At 41.3% G+C, this 20,668-nt stretch overlaps 1 protein-coding gene across 4 annotated transcripts; it reads left to right on the top strand.

The window, feature by feature from the left end:
* The first annotated feature begins 4,937 nt into the window (after positions 1–4,937).
* On the top strand, positions 4,938–20,012 carry scarb2a (scavenger receptor class B, member 2a). 4 transcript variants are annotated; one of them, XM_031305864.2, is made up of 13 exons: positions 4,938–5,467; positions 10,374–10,531; positions 10,745–10,892; positions 11,202–11,396; positions 11,942–12,033; positions 13,265–13,384; positions 13,835–14,013; positions 15,302–15,420; positions 15,594–15,667; positions 15,783–15,834; positions 15,923–16,070; positions 16,992–17,041; positions 17,382–20,012. In XM_031305864.2, exons 1-13 carry the CDS (start codon positions 5,345–5,347, stop codon positions 17,511–17,513), a joined length of 1,590 nt encoding a protein of 529 aa, XP_031161724.1. In that variant the 5' UTR covers positions 4,938–5,344; the 3' UTR covers positions 17,514–20,012. The 4 variants fall into 4 exon arrangements, with proteins under 4 accessions (XP_031161724.1, XP_035846774.1, XP_031161723.1 ...); XM_031305863.2 differs by having other exon boundaries at positions 4,939–5,467; positions 15,923–16,075; positions 16,994–17,041; XM_035990881.1 differs by lacking the exon at positions 16,992–17,041 and having other exon boundaries at positions 17,380–20,012.
* The last annotated feature ends 656 nt before the right edge of the window (positions 20,013–20,668 follow it).

The raw sequence follows: 20,668 nt of genomic DNA on the forward strand, positions 1-20,668 counted from the left end.
TGCAGATGAATACAGTCTAACAAATTGTAATTTAAACGATATGTTTGCATACTGCGTGTGTCATTGGATATCTTATTTAGCGGGTTAAAGGTGTTTACGCTTGGCCTCTTCAAAGTTTACAGTGAATCAAACCTCAAACAGAATTTACTGTTGAGTTGTGACCATGTCTACAGTCAAACCACTCCGTGTTAACTGTATAACAAATTTCTGTTCACCAAGTGAGTCACTGCCTCTCAATTGAACTCTTATTATAATTGCTGGGTGTGTAAGGATGGTGACCTTAAATTGCTTCTAAACAGTGTGAAGTGAAGCCCACGATGGAACACGTAACCCATTTTGCACTGTTATCACGGACGAAAAGCTGACTGTGCAGAATGTATGAAACATTGAGAGAATACTTTTTTCCCCAAACGCATGAATGGACATTTGTGTCCAAATAAATGTGCTTGCTGTTGAGACACATTTGCATTTTAGCTATGTCTTCAAAGTGCAAACCAAAAGCTTTTTTTTTTTTTTTGGTGGGGGTCAAAATGTGTCAGAACACAATGTATGATTTGTGGGGATAACAAACAATAGTTCGAAGAACTTGTCCAAATCTATTTACACTGTGGATAAAAGTCTCCTTGTTGTGGTATGCATGACTGCTCAACTTATTTTCACTATGGGCCCCTTTCATAATGCTCTACATAGAGATATTCACATAAAAAACCTTCTCAAGTCATCAAATAGCTTTGTGTAGTCCTTCAAAGCTTCCAACAAGTCCAACAACAAAAAATCAGAAGAAAAAAAAAATCTGTGTCGCTCTGCTGACCAATTAAAAGAGACCATTACAAAGGTTGAACTGTTTTACCCCTCTTCACCCTCCCACCCTTTCTTTTGGCAGAAACAATGTTGCTGCATTACTTGACTGTTATCCTTCCCCCCTGATGATTTTCTTTAGCATTTTTTACGTCTCTTGTTTGAACAGATGCCGCCCCCCTCCTGCAACCCCCATCCTCTGGGATTGCTATAAGGCTTAGCACAATGAGGTAAAACTCAATTACATTAATGCTGAGAGTCCAGCCAAGTTCCTTCCAGTAAGCAACATCAAACAAAATTACGTATATCATTTCCTGAGGAAAAATGATAGTCCTTTGTTCTGCTTCATTTATGAATGGACTATAAAAGCTGCATGACCTTGCTCACCTTTCAGTTTGTTCATTACGGCCTAGTATTTTATAGCAGAATGTATCATAACATAGTTGGCCACCATCCCAAATAAACCCCAGTCAATGAGTTGGATGAATCTGTGAATGATTGGTTGAACTCGGAGAGTGGAGACTGATTTAGGCCACGTCCACACGTACCAAAACAATCTTTTTTTTACCCGTCTTCCCTGGATTTGTTTCAAGAATAGTTACGTCCATACGGATCCACTTGTAAATGACTCAACACGCTACTTCATATTCCAGGCCTATAGGCAGCGCTGTTTCTGCTACAGAAATTCACCAAAACACGGAGAAGAGCACAGTTCCACTATCCATCATAACATGACTAGCTAAACTAACGTTCTCTTAATACATCCATGAACTAGCTATAATAACTTTTACCACTGCTCATTTTATAAAGGCCGCCGCAAGAAAACATGTCTTTGTTTACATTGTTTAATGTGCTATTGGATTGCTTTTTATTTTGCAATTCTGTCTGCCATCGGACATGATTGCAGCGCGCTAGCTAGCAGAGCTAACATTAGCGCGCTAACGTTAGCTCTGCTAGCTAACATCGGCAGTCACACAAACATCAATGAACCAATGTCTTTTTGATAATTTACACGTTTTCTTGCAGTAGCTTTTCTACAATAAGCCGTGGTAAAAGTTACTATAATCTGTTCAAGGAGTTGATAAGCAGACAGATTAGCTAGCTAGCTTCCACTTTATAAACAGCTAACCATAGCAGCTAACGTTAACGTTAAGTCGCTGCTGTAGCGGTCATCTACTTTAGCGATGTTTAACGTTAACTACATAACGTTAGAAATATATCTTGTGTAGAATCCAGGACCGGCAGAGCAGAGGGAAGTGTCAGGGAGCAGAGACAAACTATTTAGCTAGATGACAGGCAGTGCGTTTACTGGATCCGTGTGGACGACGGACCCAAACGATGCAAAACGTGTTTGCATCAAAAAGCGTCTCCGTGTGGATGGCCCCTTAGCCAGTCAGCCTATCTGAACCACCATCTCGTCTGCTAGAATTCTGGGTAAAAGCTCTTGAAATAAGCAGCTGGTGTTGTCTGTAAATAAGGACGGTGGTGGCTCTCAAGTCCCAGTGTCCTGTTTCACCTTTACACCGGTTACATGCTTTGAGTGCCACAGAATCCAAAAGGCACCAAAGAATCTCAGAAAAATGTCACCTTTGATCTTTGGTAACATTAAAACTTGGTCGTCTGTCTGTGTGGCCGGCTTAGCTCAGTTGGTAGAGCAGGCACACATATATAGAGGTTTACTCCTCAACGCAGAGGCTGCGGGTTTGACTCCGACCTGCGGCCCTTTGTTGCATGTCATTCCCCCTCTCTCTCCCCCCTTTCGTGTCTTCATCTGTCCTATGAAAATAAATCTTGGTCGTCTGTCAACCAAATTCTGGAAACATATTCAAAAGCTCTGCGTTATGAAGAACTGATGGCATTTAGAGCTGGGAAACATCTTGAACTTCAGCATGAATTAGACTTACACCGGTTGACATTCAAGTTCATTTTCCACGCTTTTTTTCCAAAGTGGCTTCATTATCTACAAGTCCATTGGTGCAACATGACAGTTTGATGCTATAGTACAATATTTACGTTTACCCATTTAAAAAAAACTAAATTGCATTTCAACTTTTTCCATTACCATTGTGAACAGAGTATCACTGTACCAGTGCTCCTACCAAATCATAGTGGAAATAACCTCAGAAAATTTAGCTTTGATCAAAAATCTATATTTAATGGACCAAAGCTCTGAGAAAACTGTTCAACCAGCAGCCAAATGCTGCACGGTGCAGATGTTTGCTGCGCTGTAGCAAATAGATTTTTTTTCGAGTGTAGCTGCAAAGTTAATGTCATTGCTGTATTTCCATCTGCATGTCACATTGACAATTTACACCATCTCTGTTACGATTGAAAAATTAAAGATTATAACACGTGTTTGCCAATAACAAACTGCTTTCACCAAAGCAGAATGACATGATTTGCTGCACATGAACAGATTATTAGAAAATGGGCCCCTGGGCACAGACATGTAAGGAAGAGCAAGATGGCTGTTTAGTTTGTTTTGCATCTCTTTCAGTGACATTCTGCACATGAAACCATAAAAAAAAGCCTATAGATGCAGATTTAATTTTCTTAACGCAGAGCTATTCAGCACTATTGCTTTTAATTCTACTGTATTTCCAATGCCAAGTTGTGCACAAAAATTACATGAAAGCACCTTCTTCTACCTAAGCCCTGCCCACTTCAAACCAGAGAGAAATGCTCAGACGAAACATAAAATATAGGAACTCTGTCTTGCAAAATAACCCACAATTTTATGTTCACAAGGCCGTTATCGATTGGAAGAAGCTGACTGAGAAAATAGTTTTTCAAGGCCTTTAATGAAATGTTACTGTTACTTGGATATGGTTGGAAGATACTCAATATTAAAAGACTCTTCAAAACTTTTCACTTTCCAACAAGAAATGTCAACAGTCACTTCATACCAATCAATTTAAGTTGTTACAACATCCTGTTTGCAGAATTGCATGAGTTTAGCATTCAAGAGCTGAAGCTCCTATGAAGTGTAGTTTTGTTTTTGGCTGAAAACACATATTCAAGTGTAATCTGCTCTACAAATCTAAACAGTCAGTGTTTTATGTATGTATGTTAGTGTCAAGGTTAAATTCAGTTTTTTCAGGAACTCTGTTGATCAACTGTCTTGCTGCTCTTTAGCGACATGTTTCCTCCATGAAGATGACTTTAAATTCTTTTGTATAGGCTACATTTGAGTTATTTTTTTTTTGTCAATATTTAGTGGTAGTTCGCCTCATGATGACTATAATGCAGGCCATTTATCACCCACATTTTTCTGTTATTCATCCACAACATCATGTGTGCGGTTAAAGTGGGCACCGCAGCAGCCACTGAACATCCTCTCTCTGTCGATGGAAAGCATCACGTCGTCGGTCGGTTCCCCCTTTATGGGAGCCCCGCCTCGAAATCAGTCGATCAACTTCAGCATCGCACACACCAGCGTCTGACCAATCAGCGTGCAGAAGGGGTGGTCTCGAGACGGTGGTCCGGGAGGGCAGTAGCCAATGAGAGCTCGAGCAGCTCGAACAAAGGGCTCGCGTCAACGGCCGTTGGTTGCTTGAACGGAACATTATTCATGTCCACGCTGAGCTTATTTAAGGAGACGCCATGAGGTGAGATAGCGGATTCCGTATAAAAGTTAACGGATCTCTCCACAGTCTTCACTTTTTTTCTGTGAGTGGAGGATGATGAGATGGTGCAGTTGTATGTGAAAGTGTCATTTGAAACAATTGCCCCCTGAACATGTGTGTGACACGTGCATGAACACACTCATTAAAAATAGTGGCCATGCGGCTGAAATACTACGATAAATAAGCACGCTGCTGCTAATTAATTCATCACAATCATCCTGCATGCTCATGTATGCCAGTCATTTATAAATATGATCACAGCAGTAAATCATCAGTGTAAAAAAAAAAGCGTTCTGAAGTAACTTGCAAACAAAGTGTGTGTTAATTGGCGCACAAAAATAAATACAAATAAATGTGAAAGAAAATTCTGCGTTTTGTTGTCTTAGTTTATCATGTTTTATTTTATGGCGATATCAGCCATCAGAGCCATGTAAGCAAAGTAGCCTACCATCACTGGCTTTCTTTCTGTTACACACACCCACCGCCCATGCATCCTCCTAAGCGAGCTCTTCGCCTGACCGAGTTCATTAATACGTAGAGGAAGGGGAGGAGGTGGACAGCTCTTATTCTACGATGTGCTGAGAGCTGCTATTTCATTTCACCACCGTCTCCGAGCAGCTCAGTCCTCTCTTTCTCTTTAGCTTTAAGTGTTACCTCGATTGTGCCAACATTTTTGATTATTTTTCTGTACCCCCAGCCTCGCCGCGAAGACCAGTCCACGGGGCGGTAAAGAGAGAAGTTTAAACCCCAGCTGCTGCTCACGAGACGGCGGATCGACGTTTCACGGTCCAACACGTCACTTCTCTTTAGTTGAATTTGTATAGTTTTTGGGACGTTATCATCGACTTCAGTGAAGTTTTTTTTTAATTTTTTTTTCCTAATCCACTCCGAGAGGACAGCCCATCCACCCCACCGGCATCATGACTCGGAGATCCTGTGCCATTTACGCCACCGGGATCGTGTGTGCTCACCTCCTGATAGTGGGGATCGCCCTGGTCGTGGCTCAAGTCTTCCAAACAATGATCCACAGCCGGTTAAAAAAGGTGAGTTGTACTCTCTTTAAAAAAAAAAAAAAAGCCACTGCTTTTCAATGTTTACCCCTCCTTACACACTTCTCTCATCTGTCACACTTGAAGGGTTTAAATGTTGAAGAATGTCATCTGCAGTGGTCGATCATGCGCATTCAGCATCTCACTGGTCGTAGTATTAGCCTACATTCAGTGTCACAAGATCACCCAATGTGTAACGTAAATAATTTTTAGCTGTTTACATATAGTCATTTATATTTTGCTGCATTCTGCAGCTCCAGCTCAGCGCGATGAAGCCAAAGCCTTTACCTTCACGGATCTGCATGATCCGAGGCTGTGCAGCGTGCAAAGTCCCATTACAAGGCTGTGCAGCTTCGGGGTTTTGTTCAAGCTTGCATTGAGACCTGATGGATTAATCAATCAATCAATCGGTCAGCATCTATAGTTTGAACGTTACACAATGAATAAACCTGCTTCAGGTAGAAAACCCCTGTAACTCCCACAAAGGGGAATTATGATTGTGTGACTCTCAGAGGTGAGTTCACGACCTTAGCCCCGTTTAATGACATACCGGTATGTATCTCCTTTTACATTCCTTTATGGATCTGCAGCGTTTATAGGCTATGATCTGACAAGTCATCACATGATTCAAGTAGATTTTTTATTGAATGGAAGGGAGTGTGGAGAAATCGGGTAAAGGCGCGATTTGTTCTTTCTGCTGGGCTGGCTGATACTGTAGCGTTTAGATAACCTGTCCAGTGCTGTGCGCATGACCCGGTGACACATTTCTGTTTATAACTGCTTGATACACTGACTTCATTATGGTTGACTATTCTGAGGAGGGTTACCGGTGGTAGTAGTTGTAGTAGTAGAAATCTCAGCCAGCAGGGACACGGTGGGCAAGGGGGAGGTGTGCTGGTGTGGAGGAATGGGGGAAGGGAGCCTGGCTGAGTGGACAGGCGAGTCAGGCAGTCCCCTGACTTCCACTGGTGGTAAATCTTTCAGTTCTACATGGTGTGGCAAGAGGAGGATGAGAGGCAGACATCCATCTGTTCAACTTGTATAAATCAGACAAATCTGCATTCATTTAATTGACCAATGGTGATATAAAAGGTACTTCAAGGGCAAAATGATTGACAATAAAGTGTCATGTCCTTCGAATGCATCTGTATTTACAGGACCCCCCCCCCCCAATCCTGCAGGTTTATAAAATTGTGATACTAGTCTATTTTGAGTCTTCTGCTTCACAAATCGATCAAACCTTGATCAGCGCTTTCCCTGTCTTGAGACAAGTCAGAAAACCTACACACAGGCTTTATTTTAGCTGACCTTTTCCTCATGTTGACGTTTTGAAGTAACATATGGCTAAACATTTATTTCTGACCTGAGCTGGATTTAAATTTTACCTAAAAATGTGGTGAGACTGGAATGGTGTCCGCGTGCAGGCATACAGGGGCGATGGGGTGGCAACCTGATGGGGAGGGGGTGTTGGCAGCTGACACCCTATATCCCACCCTGTGACCCACTGCTGCTCTCTTCCCTTTAAAATACCTCACATTCCTCTTACTTAACTTGAATCACTGTGTTGGATGATCTGTGCAACTCCATAAACTGTACTTTAAAGTCGCCCCCCCCCCTTAAGAAAGAGGAAAAAGCTCAGCAGAAAAGCTTGACACACTATTTGTCCAAGTAGGGGACTCACAAACAGCTTCCCCCCTGACACGGTTTTCCCCCTCCTTTAGTTAAATTTAGATCTGGGGCTCATTTGTGCCTCATTCGGAATCACAGCAGTGACCCAGGGGACCCAAATTAAAAGTGTTATTCAAAGTTCATCAACAGGGGGGAAAACATTCCGATGTGGCTGGCGATTACATGAAATGACAGCATAGCTAATCCTCTTAAGCCAAAGTCTTTCCCATTGAATTAGTCGTGCCCGGACATATTGAACTGACTCCAAAAATCTACCTAATCTGATGTTTGAATGTGGCTCTCTGTAATAATGATGTAGCCTATAGTTGTTTGGGACAATGCACCTCCAGGATACAGACTCTGTATGTCTGAGCTGGGTGTGGATGGAGGCAGCACTTAAAGCCATGCAAGGAATTTGACAGACTTCTTGGCCTCGGGGGCATGATTTCTGCCTGCGAGCAACCTTGATGTGCCTTATCATTGTTCCAGCCTCGGCCTATCCCAAATCGTTCTGCTTAGGCAAGGAAACTAAAAAAGAACACCACCCACTCATGCCACTCCTCTTTGCCCTGTTTGGGAGTGGAGACTTTTCAAGGTAGTATGACTGACTGAGCTTTAAAGCGTTCAAGAACAAGGTCGTGCTGTTAAAACAGTGTGTTTTAGCTCAAAATGTGCCGATGACGCACCGCTTGAATGTAGAATCTTCCACACAAATGAGGATTTTCATGCATTTAATGATGCGTTTTCATTTTTTTACAACTTTTTTTTCCACATGCTGTTCAAAGCAGGACCTTGTCACACAAAACCTAAGCTACAGTGCCTGAAGGTGTTTGTCCAAGAGCCGGTTCACTCTGTTTAGGTTGAGTCCTCATTCAACCTTTCTACCAGTGAATTGATAACACTGTATTTTGATTACACTGACAAACCTCTCCACTTTGTCCCTCACTTGTTTGTTTTTCTGTTTGTCATAGATCAAGGTTTTTTTTTTTCTGAGAGATAAATGATGTTCATATAGGCCTAACTCTGATGAAGGCCTTTTGAAAGACCTTTGTTCAAGGTGAACAAACAGGGATTCATGCAGACTACTACAGTCACACATAATGCTGCAGGGGGAAAGCCAGACAAGGCAAAAGCCTGTTTCCAAAGTGACCGTTTGCATTTTGTTTTTGAAAGGGAACAAATTACGTTATTTGTGCTGGATTGGCATAATGTTTCATACAAGTCCTGTAGTGCGCTGACTGCTCATGTTGGTCATGCGCCTCTGAAGCATTACCTGGTTTCACTTCAGCTCTTACGAGGCAGAATAAATGATTCTGAAGACTCAGGAGAATCCCACATCTTAAATACCTCAAGTTCCATTTTTTTGTAAGTAGTTATGCAGCTGTGACGTCAACATAACTGGGTTGAATTTGAGATGTAATGTGAGGATGTGCTGCTTTTCTGTTCTATATCATTGTAAACTTGTAAATCTTTGGGCTTTGGCCTGTTGGTTTGACAAAACAAGACATTTGAAGACGTCATTTTGGCTCTGGCACGTTGAGATGAGCATTTGTCAGTATTATTGGACATTTTTACAGATGAGATTTGTAATATGTCCAAATGGTGTAAGGGTAAAGGGTATAATTCATAATCACAACTAACCCTAACCCCAAATCAGCTTTTTTTCCCCCTCAGCTGCAGTGTCTTCTTCCGTTTAGCCTTAGTTACTTAAACCTATTTTGGTTGAACCCCTCTGAGATCTAACATGGGTTTTTGTAAAGTAGCAAAGGGGAAATGATGATACAAAACAAGGCAAACAGAGCAAAACAAGTTTGAAGGTTGGAAGTTGTAACCCATACAGGAAGTGCCAGCCACACCCTAAACTATATTTCCTTAACGACAACTGACTGCAGAAGACAATGTATAGCCTCTCTGAGGTGCCCCTCACCGTACTCAGGAGAGCAGACAAAATGTTTTTAGGAACTCGCCATGAAAGAGACACAAGAGGAAGTGGGTCATTTATCCTTTCCCAAGTTTAAAAATACACCCCAAGAACATAAAAAGCTTGCTTATTTCCCTCTCTAACCAGCACCTTCAGTCAACATACTGGAAGCAGTTACTGTGCTGAAATTGGGCTGTTTTTGTATACAGTTGAATGGTGTAGTTTCTGTTGCTCAAGTTCAGACATGTGGCAGCTAGACTTGTGTCATACAAGGGAACTTACTATTGACTTCAACTTCCAGGCTTGTTTTTTTTCTCCACATGATCACAGTCAAAACCTCTGTTAAGCCACTCAGAGTGAAACCATCTACTTTTCTATGGTTGCTTTGGCTTGCGTAGTCTGAATAAAAAAAATATATATATATCACCTGACATCCAGCATGTAATTTGATGGCTAAAGGCCTTTTTACAGTCGCCGCAGCCGACCGGCCGCGCGCCAATGCGACGTCAAAATGACGTAGATCTCGCTGGCACGCCAGGATTTTAAGTGCACCACTCTTATTATTTTTTTTCAGCGGCGCACAACAAAGCGGAAACAGGAAGTATGGACATGGGTTAAGATGAGTTCTTTTATGGTGAATGAAAGGCTTGATCCGACGAAGTAGGTCATCAAATCGAAACATTGACGTCAATGCTGCCAGTTCTGCCGTTGTTTACCTTTTTCTTCTTTTTCTAGTCTGTAGAAATAGCAAAGTCGGTAGCCTTTCCTCAGTTGCGCCACCTCTGTTCAGGAGAAGACTGCAACTAGTGTCGCAACCACCACATGCGAGTATAAACAGTTACGGCACTCCCATGATGTCACACTGGCGCGAGACAGGTCAGGTGCGGCGAGTATACCGCACGTTTAATGCTGCAGTGAAGCCATGTTTCATCATTGCAAAACGTTGCTGTGTTGTGTGGGCTGACTAGTAGTAATCAGTCAGATTCTTGCCTGTGCTTGCTGAGGTCAGAGACTGGGTGCAGTATTTGCCAAAATTTTCTGCCTGTCCTGATGTTTTTTTGCAGCTATGAAGGACTTTTCTCAGCTTTCCTCTGGGTTCTTGGCCTGACACCAGCTCCTTGCAGAAAAGTGCCATGTGTGCTCTCAGATGGCACTCATTCAGACCATTGAGGAGCTTTGAAAGTGCCCTAATGTGAATAAAACATTGTTCCACTAAAGTGTGAAATTTGAGTACCAAATCTCTCCAAACTCCTCATCTCATTACTGGTTTTGCTGTTTCTCAATCTGAATGTGTATTCTTTTTGTTGATAGGAAATTACTTTGACAGAGAAGAGCCAAATGTTTGAATCATGGAAGAATCCACCTCCACCTGTTTATATGGAGTATTACTTCTTCAATGTGACCAATCCAGAGGTGTTCTTGGCAGGCGGGAAGGCAGCTGTTAAACAAATCGGACCTTATACTTACAGGTAGGTTTGATATAAGGACCTAAACCCAAAGAGCTGCAGCTGTGAACGTGTGAAATATATAGTGATGGAAACTAGTTAACATTTTAGCCATGTTCTTAAAAAGTCCTGTTTTAAGGAAAGTCATCTTGCATCTGGTTTATGAGGGATTATTTTGTTACTGCTGTGTGAAATCAAAACAAAAGACATCTGGACTAACTGAACTTTTCACACCAGGGAATACAGGCCGCGGGAGAACGTAACTTTCCTGGAGAACGGCACCAAGCTTTACGCCCTGAACCCCAAAACCTTTGTATTTGTGCCAGAGAAGTCAGCTGGTGACCCCAAGGTCGACATCATCAGGACTGTCAACATCCCGTTTGTGGTAAGACATTGTGTCTGGACAGGATAAAGTGTGTAATTATGATCGGCAGCAGCCAGTAATCATGTCCCTTAGATTTGTGTTTTAAGTCATTTGATTGGCATGTGTATTTTGGTTTTCTTACATTATTCCCGTAACACACGCCAAGCCATTGTCCTCTTAGTTTTATTGTGACATTTTGATATGTTGAACATACAAACTTCAGTCATATCAGGCCAAGACAAACGGAACTTAAATGCAGCATTTACCCTTAGATCTCTCACAAAAAAAGAAGGCAATTTCTCCATTCTCTAACTGTTTTTTCGTCCTCAGGCGATCATGAATGAGCTGAACTCCTACTCCTTCTTCCTGCGGACTTTGGTTTCCATGTACATTAACAGCCTGGGCGTCGAGGTGTTCATGACCCGCACTGTCCACGAGGTTCTGTGGGGCTTCAAAGACCCTCTTCTCTCAAAGGTCCACTCCATGAAGCCCGAAGTGGACGAATATTTTGGACTAATGTGGAAGGTAAGTGTGGTGGCAAGAAAAGTTTTACTCCCTTTCCTGAATATATTTTCAGAGGCAAAATTGGGGTTATTGTAGTGCAAAAACCCCTTAGAAAAGCGTGTTGCGTGCTGGTCGTTAGGGGTTACTAAAACAACAGACGAGGCTGTCGCACCGTCATGTAAGAGAAGTGAGATTGGCCACATGCTGATGGAAGATGCTTGTACTTCCTGTTTATAGAGCAACGTCTGCAACTTGGCACATACCTTGGCAACAGCAGCCTTGTGATCCTGATTTCAGCATTTTTTTTTTTTTTTAACTAGAAGAAAACGCCAACCATTTTGTTTTCGTGTTCTTGGATCGATAACTAATAACGCCTTACTGTGTAAGGGTCTGGTGAGAATATGCTAAGCGGCATGCTAATGGTAACAAAGAACAAAGCCATGTTTCTTTCACAATTCGCATCGTCCTTTGTCAACAGACATAAACACGGTTTCAGACTCTCCGCTGTATCCTGAAGAGTTGTCTGTCACAGCAGCTCTCTCTGAACCTCGTCTTGTTTTCTGCAGAAAAATGGCACCCATGAAGGAGAGTTTGTGTTCCACACCGGCGAGGAGAACTACTTGGATTATGGCAAGATCGACACATGGAACGGCCTTAGGTAAAAACTGTTTAGGCAGATTTTTCCCTTTTTTTTCTGCTTTCCTCAGTGACAGGAAACACTCTTCTCTTGTCCGCACATGGCTTCTACTTCCTCCCAGTCATGATATTTGCATTCACCTTCAGTAGTTTCACAACCTTTATTGAAAAGTCCAAAGGAGAAAGCCTTTGCTCTGCTGGCTTTAGGTAGAACATTATTGCAAAATGAATGTTTGGATATCTGAAGTGACTTTGTACTTTGAATGTAATCAGCATGTGAATGTAGATTTCAGTTGTAGAAGAAGCATTCAGATTCTTTACTCAGAGGGGAATTTTGGTGTTTTTCAGCCTCAACCCTATTTTACCATGCCTTTGTGTCTAAGTGACTAATGTGAACAAACATCTATGAAATTGGTCCAGTATTGAGTGAGAACACTGTAACCGGCAGCCGGGAACCAGGCTGCAATGTAAATCTAGGGCAAACACACACTGTCAATGTCTGCCCCTAAAAGTGCTTGTTTTTGCCACTGACAGACTCAAGATTGTTATTAGTATCTGACTACATTACGGAAAGATGGAGAAGTTGCTGTTATCCTGCCATGCTGTCATCTGTCATCTTTCTGATGCCAGGTCAACACAGTAATTTAAGCTAATAGCATTCGCTTACCTCCGCTCGGTCTACAGCTCTCCACTGTTGGAACAGCATTTTTCTTTAAGAAAATATGCTTTAGTATAGGATTTCTTTTCCTCTTTGGCTGGCAGTAGTCATCCCCGGTCAAAATGGTTACCTAGTCTCGCTTTGCCAGACCTATCTCCACAGCACTGTGTCAGCGCTGCAGTATGGTCTGGCTACACCACCTATCTATTCTGTGATAGGGGAAAAAGACGCTCTGGCTTGTTTGTATTTCTTTAAGCCAATCACAACCATCCTGGGCGGCATTAAGCCCTGATAGCGGAGATGGCGAAAGGGAAGGAACATCCGGCACGTGAGAGACGCGCACTGTATGTCAGGCAACAATACAGTGTTTTTATAAGATGACCATGTGTTTATTTAATGGAAAATAAATGTGGAGTAAAAAGTGCAACGTTTCCTCTGAATTGTGGTGATGTAGAAGTATAAATTGGCATACAATGAACAGAGTCAGGTAGAAGTAGCAAAGCAAAATTGTACTTAAGTACAGTACTACTACTAAATGTGCTTAATTCCAGCTACACCCAAAACTAATATCAGCAGTGTTCTTCTTGATCAATAGGGAGATGTCGTGGTGGTCTTCCAATCAGAGCAACATGATCAACGGTACAGACGGTGCGGTCTTCCACCCTCTGATAAACAGGAACGAGCTGCTCTACATCTTTGCTGCTGATCTCTGCAGGTATGCCCATGTTAATTTTGTGGTTATAAATTTGTTTACAGTCAAAGTATCCCGGCAGGGTGAATACCGGAACTCCCAGTGATGTTAAGTTAGTAAATTGCAGCTGAGTCATACACAATATGCTTATACATACATATACACATACACACACACACACACACACACACACACACACACACACTGATAAGGATCTTTGTTGTGGCTATTACAACTTTAGATAAGGCTGTCAGTGAGCTCAAAACACGCATAGGAATGTCGACCTGACCGGGAGATACTTAAGGAGGCTTTAAGAAATGATTATACAAGAAGGAATCCTCTTGTACATGTCACTTATGAATGTGTATAGTCCTAACTAACCATAACATTGAAGAATAAGAGGAAGCTTTTTATTTAGACTGCTTGACAATACTTATAATACTTAGGTAATAATAAAAAGTTTTTTCTCCTTAGATCTATCCATCTAGCCTACGTGGAAGACGTAGAGGTGAAAGGCATCCAGGCATACCGCTTCGCTCCCCCTAACGACGTTCTCATGAACCCCAAAGACAACCCCACTAACGCGGGCTTCTGTGTGCCAGCTGGAGACTGTCTCGGCACCGGGGTGCTTAAAGTCAGCGTTTGTCGAGAAGGTAAGGGTCTGCCCTGCCCCCCTCCCCAAGTTGCCAGAGAGTTTGACCCAGTTATCGGGTTCACCCCTCCTATTTCTACCCCAAAAAAGGTCCTTTCAGTCAGCAGCCACGTCCCCTGCCTGGTATCTGACATTCCCACTGTTTGAGCATGCCAGATTTTTACTCAATACACGGTTCAATGATTAACTGAGCTCTCTGTGTGTGGAGGCTATTGAAGTATTTTATGGTGGTCATTGAGTGGAGTGTGATTGCTCTGATTAGGCTTGAGGACAGTACAGGGTCACTACAGATATGCTACTGTAACCCCGGAACAATATAGTTCACAGGCAGTATATTTAAGATTATTATTTTTTGTAATGTTGTTCCAACATGTACAGTCCTAGTGGTAGATATGTATTGCTGTATGTGCTAAAACTTGACTGGCTGCCTGCATTAGCTTCTCTGATTCATATGAGGCAAAAGCACTTGATTGGAAGGATGTTAGTGATGCTTCTATGAGAGCCAATCACGACCAAGCCCAAGTGGTGTCATTCTGAAACGGCTCCTGTGGTTAAAGAATGAAATCATCCCAGTGTCTTTTCTATATGATTTATCATAGCTTGTACATAAATGGAACACTTTTTTTTTTTTTTTTTTTTTTTTTAAGATCAATTTTTTTATTGTTTTTTTTATATTTTTCACAGACAAACACAATTGAACAAATGGAACAATTTTTAAATTCATGCTTACATATTTTTTTTAGAGAAACATCCACTGCTACCGCTGTAGCAGTTTAGTGCAAAATAAAAAAAAAACATATCGTTGCTCATAAGCCGTTTTTTCGGTTTTAGCAACAACAGCAGTATTCTTTATAATGATTCCAGTATTGTTTAGATTCAATAAGTTTAAATTTGACTGCTCTTAGGCATTTCTCCACCGAATTTTAATGCGGGGAAAGCTTTGAAACAGCATTTAGACCTTTTTTGTATTTTAAAAATATTACTTTAAAGAAATGAACAGTTAAGTGAATAAATAAAATATGAAAAATCCAAATAATTGAAAGAAAATGTAAAAACGGGTGTTGAGTGCTGCAGGAGCTCTCTTGTTTTTACTGTGTCAGCTAATCATTATTTAGGTTCACACACATACTCTTAACTATCTGCTGCACTGTATCACTATGTCTATATCTCTGTAAAATGCCTTCCTTTATCTTATCTAACAATTCTTAACAAATCTTTTTTCAACCATTGTTGTCATCTAAGGATCCAAAACTAACTGACTCATGTTTTTCTTACTTGTTTCCCTTAAGGTGCTCCCATCGTGGTGTCTTTCCCCCACTTTTATCAAGCAGACCCCATGTACATCAACGCCATTGACGGGCTCAACCCCAACAAGGAGGAACACGAGACGTACCTCGACCTGCAACCGGTACAATTAATATTACATTTTTATTTATTATTTATTCACCAACCTTGATCTGTTCATGTTTAATGAATGTCTTTATCTAAATGAAAAGTTATTTTGATTCATAGTAGAATCTCTGCTTGTTTTTTTTGCATGTGTAAGATTAGGATAAAATTGTTTTTATCTCTTTGTTTTAGACCACAGGGGTTCCCATTCGTGCCTGCAAGAGAGCTCAGCTCAATATTATCCTGAAAAGAGTTCAAGGCTTCCCGTAAGTCAAACTCTGACACACTTCGCTGTTGCCACACTCATGTCCTCATTTTGGCCACATGTTGGGCCAGGTGTCCTCCCTGACCTCCCATGTCTCTCTTTTTCTGCTCTTTCAGCAAAACCAAGTTCATCAACGAGACCATTTTCCCCATCATGTTCGTCAATGAGGTGAGCATTTAATTCAGTGCAATATTAGACAAACCAGTTCTCATAAACTGTAAGTGAGTCAAAAATCAATCATTTCTCTCGACTCTAGACGGCAACTATCGACGATGACTCTGCGTCGCAGATGAGGACGTTGCTCCTAATTGTGACTCTTGTGTCAAACTTCCCTGTGCTCATCGTGGGCATGGGCATCATCCTGCTGCTGGTGCTCGTCGTCTTGTTCTGTCGAAACCGCCAGAAGAAGGTAGGAACTCCCCCTTCCCCCTCTGTGTCGCTGTGGACTGAACTGTAGTATTAATCCACACAGTTACCCTGGTGTGAAAAGTGTGTGCTACCCACTGACATTAGCTCCCAGTGTAAATGAGACCTAGCCTGATAATAGTGGTGAAATGTCACAGTAAATGCTGCAGTTTTTTAGCGGATTTTTGCATGGTTTCCTCACTGAGCTGCTGCAGCTTTAACCCCAAGCTACTGCATGTTAACTAACCCCGTTGCATGATCCCCGCACAGCAAAGCCAGCATGAGCAGTTTTTCCACAGTTCTGGATCAAATTGTGTTTTTTTTTTTTTTTTTTTGTTTGTTTTCTTGCTGAACGTTTTCTAACAGTGGATCCATCTTTGAATTCAGGATCTTCATTCCCGTTTGGTCAGTGTAGCTATGAGCTAGTTCAGCCCCATTGAGTAGCAAAGTGCATTGAACTAGAATAGTCCCGAGGATAATGTACAGCACACCTTCACCTCTTTTATCTCTAGTAGTGCAGCATTGTTGATTTAAACCCTGACCGTCACTGCCCTCAGATTATCGTAGTTCAGGTTATTCACTGTCCAGAGAGTCGCCTGCAACATGTCAAAGGAATAGTTTGACATTTTCAGAAATATTCACTTTCTTTCAATGAAAGTTAGATGAAAAGTTTGATACCAATCTTGTGTCTGAGAGTGTCATCAATCTTCCCATCTAACTCTCATTAGGAAAGGGAACATTTCCCAAAATGTCAAACTATTCCTTTCACATTCACACACAGTTACAGTTTAGACTGTTAGCTTAGTATTGAGAGAATGTTAAAGAAAACAAATGCTTAATTGCAATGTGAAGACGTGTTGTATTAACCATGTTCTAATTTAAATTTTCTGTAACCCCCCCCTTTTTTCCTTTTCTGTTTTAGAATGAAGTAAAACGTATTGATTTTACTGAAGCTTTTCATTCTTTTACTGTAAGTCTTCATTTTTGCCTTGTTTGCTATTCTCCTTTTTAATTTGTTATCCATCATTTCTGGTTATAATAATTTTTAATTCACTTTATGAAACATGACATTCCTTCTTTGAGCTCTCGCCTCAGTGTTATTCTTACTTTTTGAAGTTAATGTTTTCTGTGGTGGTAGTTGTGAATATTTTAGATTGATGTGATTTTACTGAGAACATTTCACTCAAAACATTTATTCACATTTCAATGTCTGTGTTCTGTGTAAAAAAAAATAAAAATAAAAAAAAAAAGTGTTTGGAGATCTTGCCATTTCAAAGTTTTGTACTAACACCTTCTGTGCTCCTGTCCAGACGGTGAAGGACGATACGGCCTACACTCAGGTCAGCGACAAACCCGACGAGCCGTCAGAAACGCCAGCCAACCAGCCGATGAGGAACGGCTCCTACATTGCCATGTCTCCAGTGGAGGCCCAGAAGTGTTGATGGAGGACCCCTTCCCCATGTGTGGAGCTCAGGAAGGGGGCTGAGGGAGCAGCACAGGGGTGTTACATTACCACAGGTGGGGGTTAGCATACACAGTGGGTTCATTTTGCTTATTTTAGGGGGGGTGGGGAGGATATAGAAAGGCGTGAACCACAATCCCCAGTTAATGTTTGGTCAACAAAGACATTGCTCCTCTCACTGAGCCCTCTTATGACTGTCTGTCCTCCTCTACTCTACCTGCTGAGCATGGCCCTCACTGCCTGTCGTACTGGAACTCACACACTCTTATTCCTCGTTTCCGTCCTGGTTGGCCTTTAAAGATGAAGGGACTCTGGGTAGGCTCGGCCAGGACAAGCCTTTTTTTCCGTAATTCTTCTGAGGGAACGTGGTAGCATAGGTGTCACTGTTGCACGCAGATGCGTGATCTTCCGAGCAGACTCTGCCAACTGATGCTGCTCAAAGAGGGTTTTAGTATTCAGCTGAACAACAGTGGGTGTTGTTATCGTCTTATTCTTGCTCTTTTCCTCTCCATCAGAGGAGAAAATGCAGAGGCGAACAGATTTAAAAAAAAAAAAAAAAAAAAAAAAAAAAAAGCCCCTGTAAACTCAATCCTTAGGACAAAATTCTAAGCTCCTGTGCTCTGAGGATAAAATGGTTTTGCTACTAAAAACTGAACTTAGCATATCCTGTTTTGTTAAAAAAAAAAAAAAAAAAAAAAAAAAAAAAAAACTGAGCCAAGCTATTTATAGCATTTTTTGCCTTTTTCTCCTAAGATGAATTAGTGCACATACCACACTTCCAATATCAGTCAGTAAAAGTGTGTGTGCACCTTATCTCACACTTTAGTGTCCTGTTTTGATGGGACAATAGACAACAATTTTTCTTGATGCGGGCACAGTGTAGTGACACCTGGAATGCTTGTGATTTTGATCCCTGCCCCCCTTCTCTCCAGAAACACTAGTTAAATAATATTCAGCTACATTTCCAAGTCGTCATTAGTGAAGCGGATGACTGGTTAGCTGTGAAACTATTAGGGTTGCTACCAGTAGCTTAATAAAGTTGCACCTTTTTGGGCTTCATCACAATTTTAAAACAAATGGCGGAAAAAAACACCCACAGAACTTACAAGGGAGACTTGAACCTTCTTTCTGCCTTATAATGGTTCAGTGTGTTCTGTATGTTTCTGCATTGTTCAGATAAGCTGGAAATCTCTTATGTTGTTATTGTACATATGTTAAAAGGGGAAATATTGAGATACCTCTGACCAAATCTAGCAAGCAGTCCTAGGTGTGCTGTAAGACACTAATTTTGCTCTGGTGTCGACCGCTCCTGCACGTCTACACTGTTACTTACTTATTAGAGAAAGCACAATTTGGATTGCTAAAACCAGTCCTTACTCAAGGCTACCAGGTTTTCTTTTTTGTCCTATTATGATATAGATTTACAGCTGATCTGTCAAAGACACTGTCAAGGTGGCGTGGCTATAAAAAAAAAAAAAAAAAGAAGTGGAATCATTGGGGGTCTTGAGGGAGCTCTGTGCACCACTCGCTGCTGTGCAGTCATTCAGTTTGCCAAGGAGCTGTAGGCATTCAGGCAAAACGCAGCACACAGCACTTGAATCACTGTTTGTCTTATGTTTCATGTGTTTTCATTTTTCTGTCCACCACACTTGTCACGTCAAACCCAGTGCAAGTCGCTAATGGGAAGTGAATTTAAGGCCATAATACTGTCAACGTGGAAAAATTCCCTGCACTTTGCCTGGAAATTGTGCCCTGTGTATTTTCATTGTTGTTTGTTTTTTGTCCTGTTCATTTCAAAGAAGGTGGTCCATATGTTCAATGCATTTCAATGGTTTGTTCTAACTAGTATTGGTTATGAAGGATGTCGTAAATGAACAACACACATCCATGCCTCTGTGTTACTTGCTTTTCAGCACATGGAGTGTCTTCTTTTGATATACTTTTGTATTTGGTATTGCTGCTAAAAATGCCATAACCTATGGACTTGTATTTGTACACACATGTACATAACATGCTTGTATTCTGTTTCAGGTTGATCAACGCAGGCTTTTTCTTTAAGGCTTTCTGTGTTATCAACCCTTTTGACATTTGAGCACAAGATACAAAGCCCAAAGCTTGCTGCCATTTGTTGGAATTAGCAGTTACAGTTACAGTATCCTTAGCAACACCTTTGTAAAGTTATCACACTTAACACACTCATTCCTCTTATTAGCAGAAGATTTTGACCATATCACATGTATTGTTGGGGTTTATAATAGGAGTAGTAAACTTAACAATTCGCTGGAGGTGCCCAAAAAGGGCGAGCCAGTTCATCTAAGATCGGTGTCAGAAGTCTGATTCTAAAGAACACTGTGGTGGAGAGGTCGAAAGTATTCCTTTTTAAAGGTTAAATCAATTCACTATAGGCCTTTTTTATTCCACCTACATGCAAGCAACCACCATCTCGTGCAAACTCACAGTTCATCGATATCCACCTTTTAAAAACTTGAACCTAAGAGACCTTAATCCCGAGAGTTGTGTGTGTTCCTTGTACAGCGTCTGTTTAAACACACCATCACTCCTCCACTGTCTGACTTCTACTACACCGACCTTTGAGTCTGAATCCTTCAAGCCTATTGGCTCCTCCCTGCTTGACCAAAGATAACCCACATAGATAACCCAGCGCCGTGTTTACTCTCCTCTGTGATAACGATTGTGCCACAAAACCACCGCCTACCTTTTTTTTATCGTGCCACCACTTAAGTGAAGTATTTGCAGAAGTGTTGTGTAAGCGTGAACGCATGTGTGTATGTGCCTTTTTTACATCAAGGCAAGAAAAAAAGAAATTTCACAAGTTGGTTTGATGGGTATTGCTCTTTGTGAGCAGATCTCAGTATTATGTAAGACAAAGCAATACAGAGTTGTGTAAAATAATTTTTTTGTAAGGGGCCACACAATATTTATGTACCTTGTTTAGTTTTTTTCCTGAATTTGTGATTTGTTTTGTTAGTTGTGTAGAAGTATTTCCTTTTTCTGTTGCCTTTTTTAGTTAATTTTTTTGTGTTAAAATTCAACATGTCATTTCTGATCATTTCATTTTTTTTCACACTGAAAATACAAAAAAGTGTAAAAAGATGGACCAGTATGTCACACTGG

This window comes from Sander lucioperca, chromosome 2 (genome assembly GCF_008315115.2).
Source record: "Sander lucioperca isolate FBNREF2018 chromosome 2, SLUC_FBN_1.2, whole genome shotgun sequence".
NCBI classification, from domain to species: domain Eukaryota; kingdom Metazoa; phylum Chordata; class Actinopteri; order Perciformes; family Percidae; genus Sander; species Sander lucioperca.

Bases quoted from the DNA above. Each gene is read 5' to 3' on its own strand.
- scarb2a (XM_031305863.2), top strand. From the start codon at position 5,345: ATGACTCGGAGATCCTGTGCCATTTACGCCACCGGGATCGTGTGTGCT. The intron at 15,668-15,782 runs GTAAGTCAAACT...CTGCTCTTTCAG, and splicing joins AAAAGAGTTCAAGGCTTCCC to CAAAACCAAGTTCATCAACG. The intron at 17,042-17,381 runs GTAAGTCTTCAT...GCTCCTGTCCAG, and splicing joins AAGCTTTTCATTCTTTTACT to ACGGTGAAGGACGATACGGC.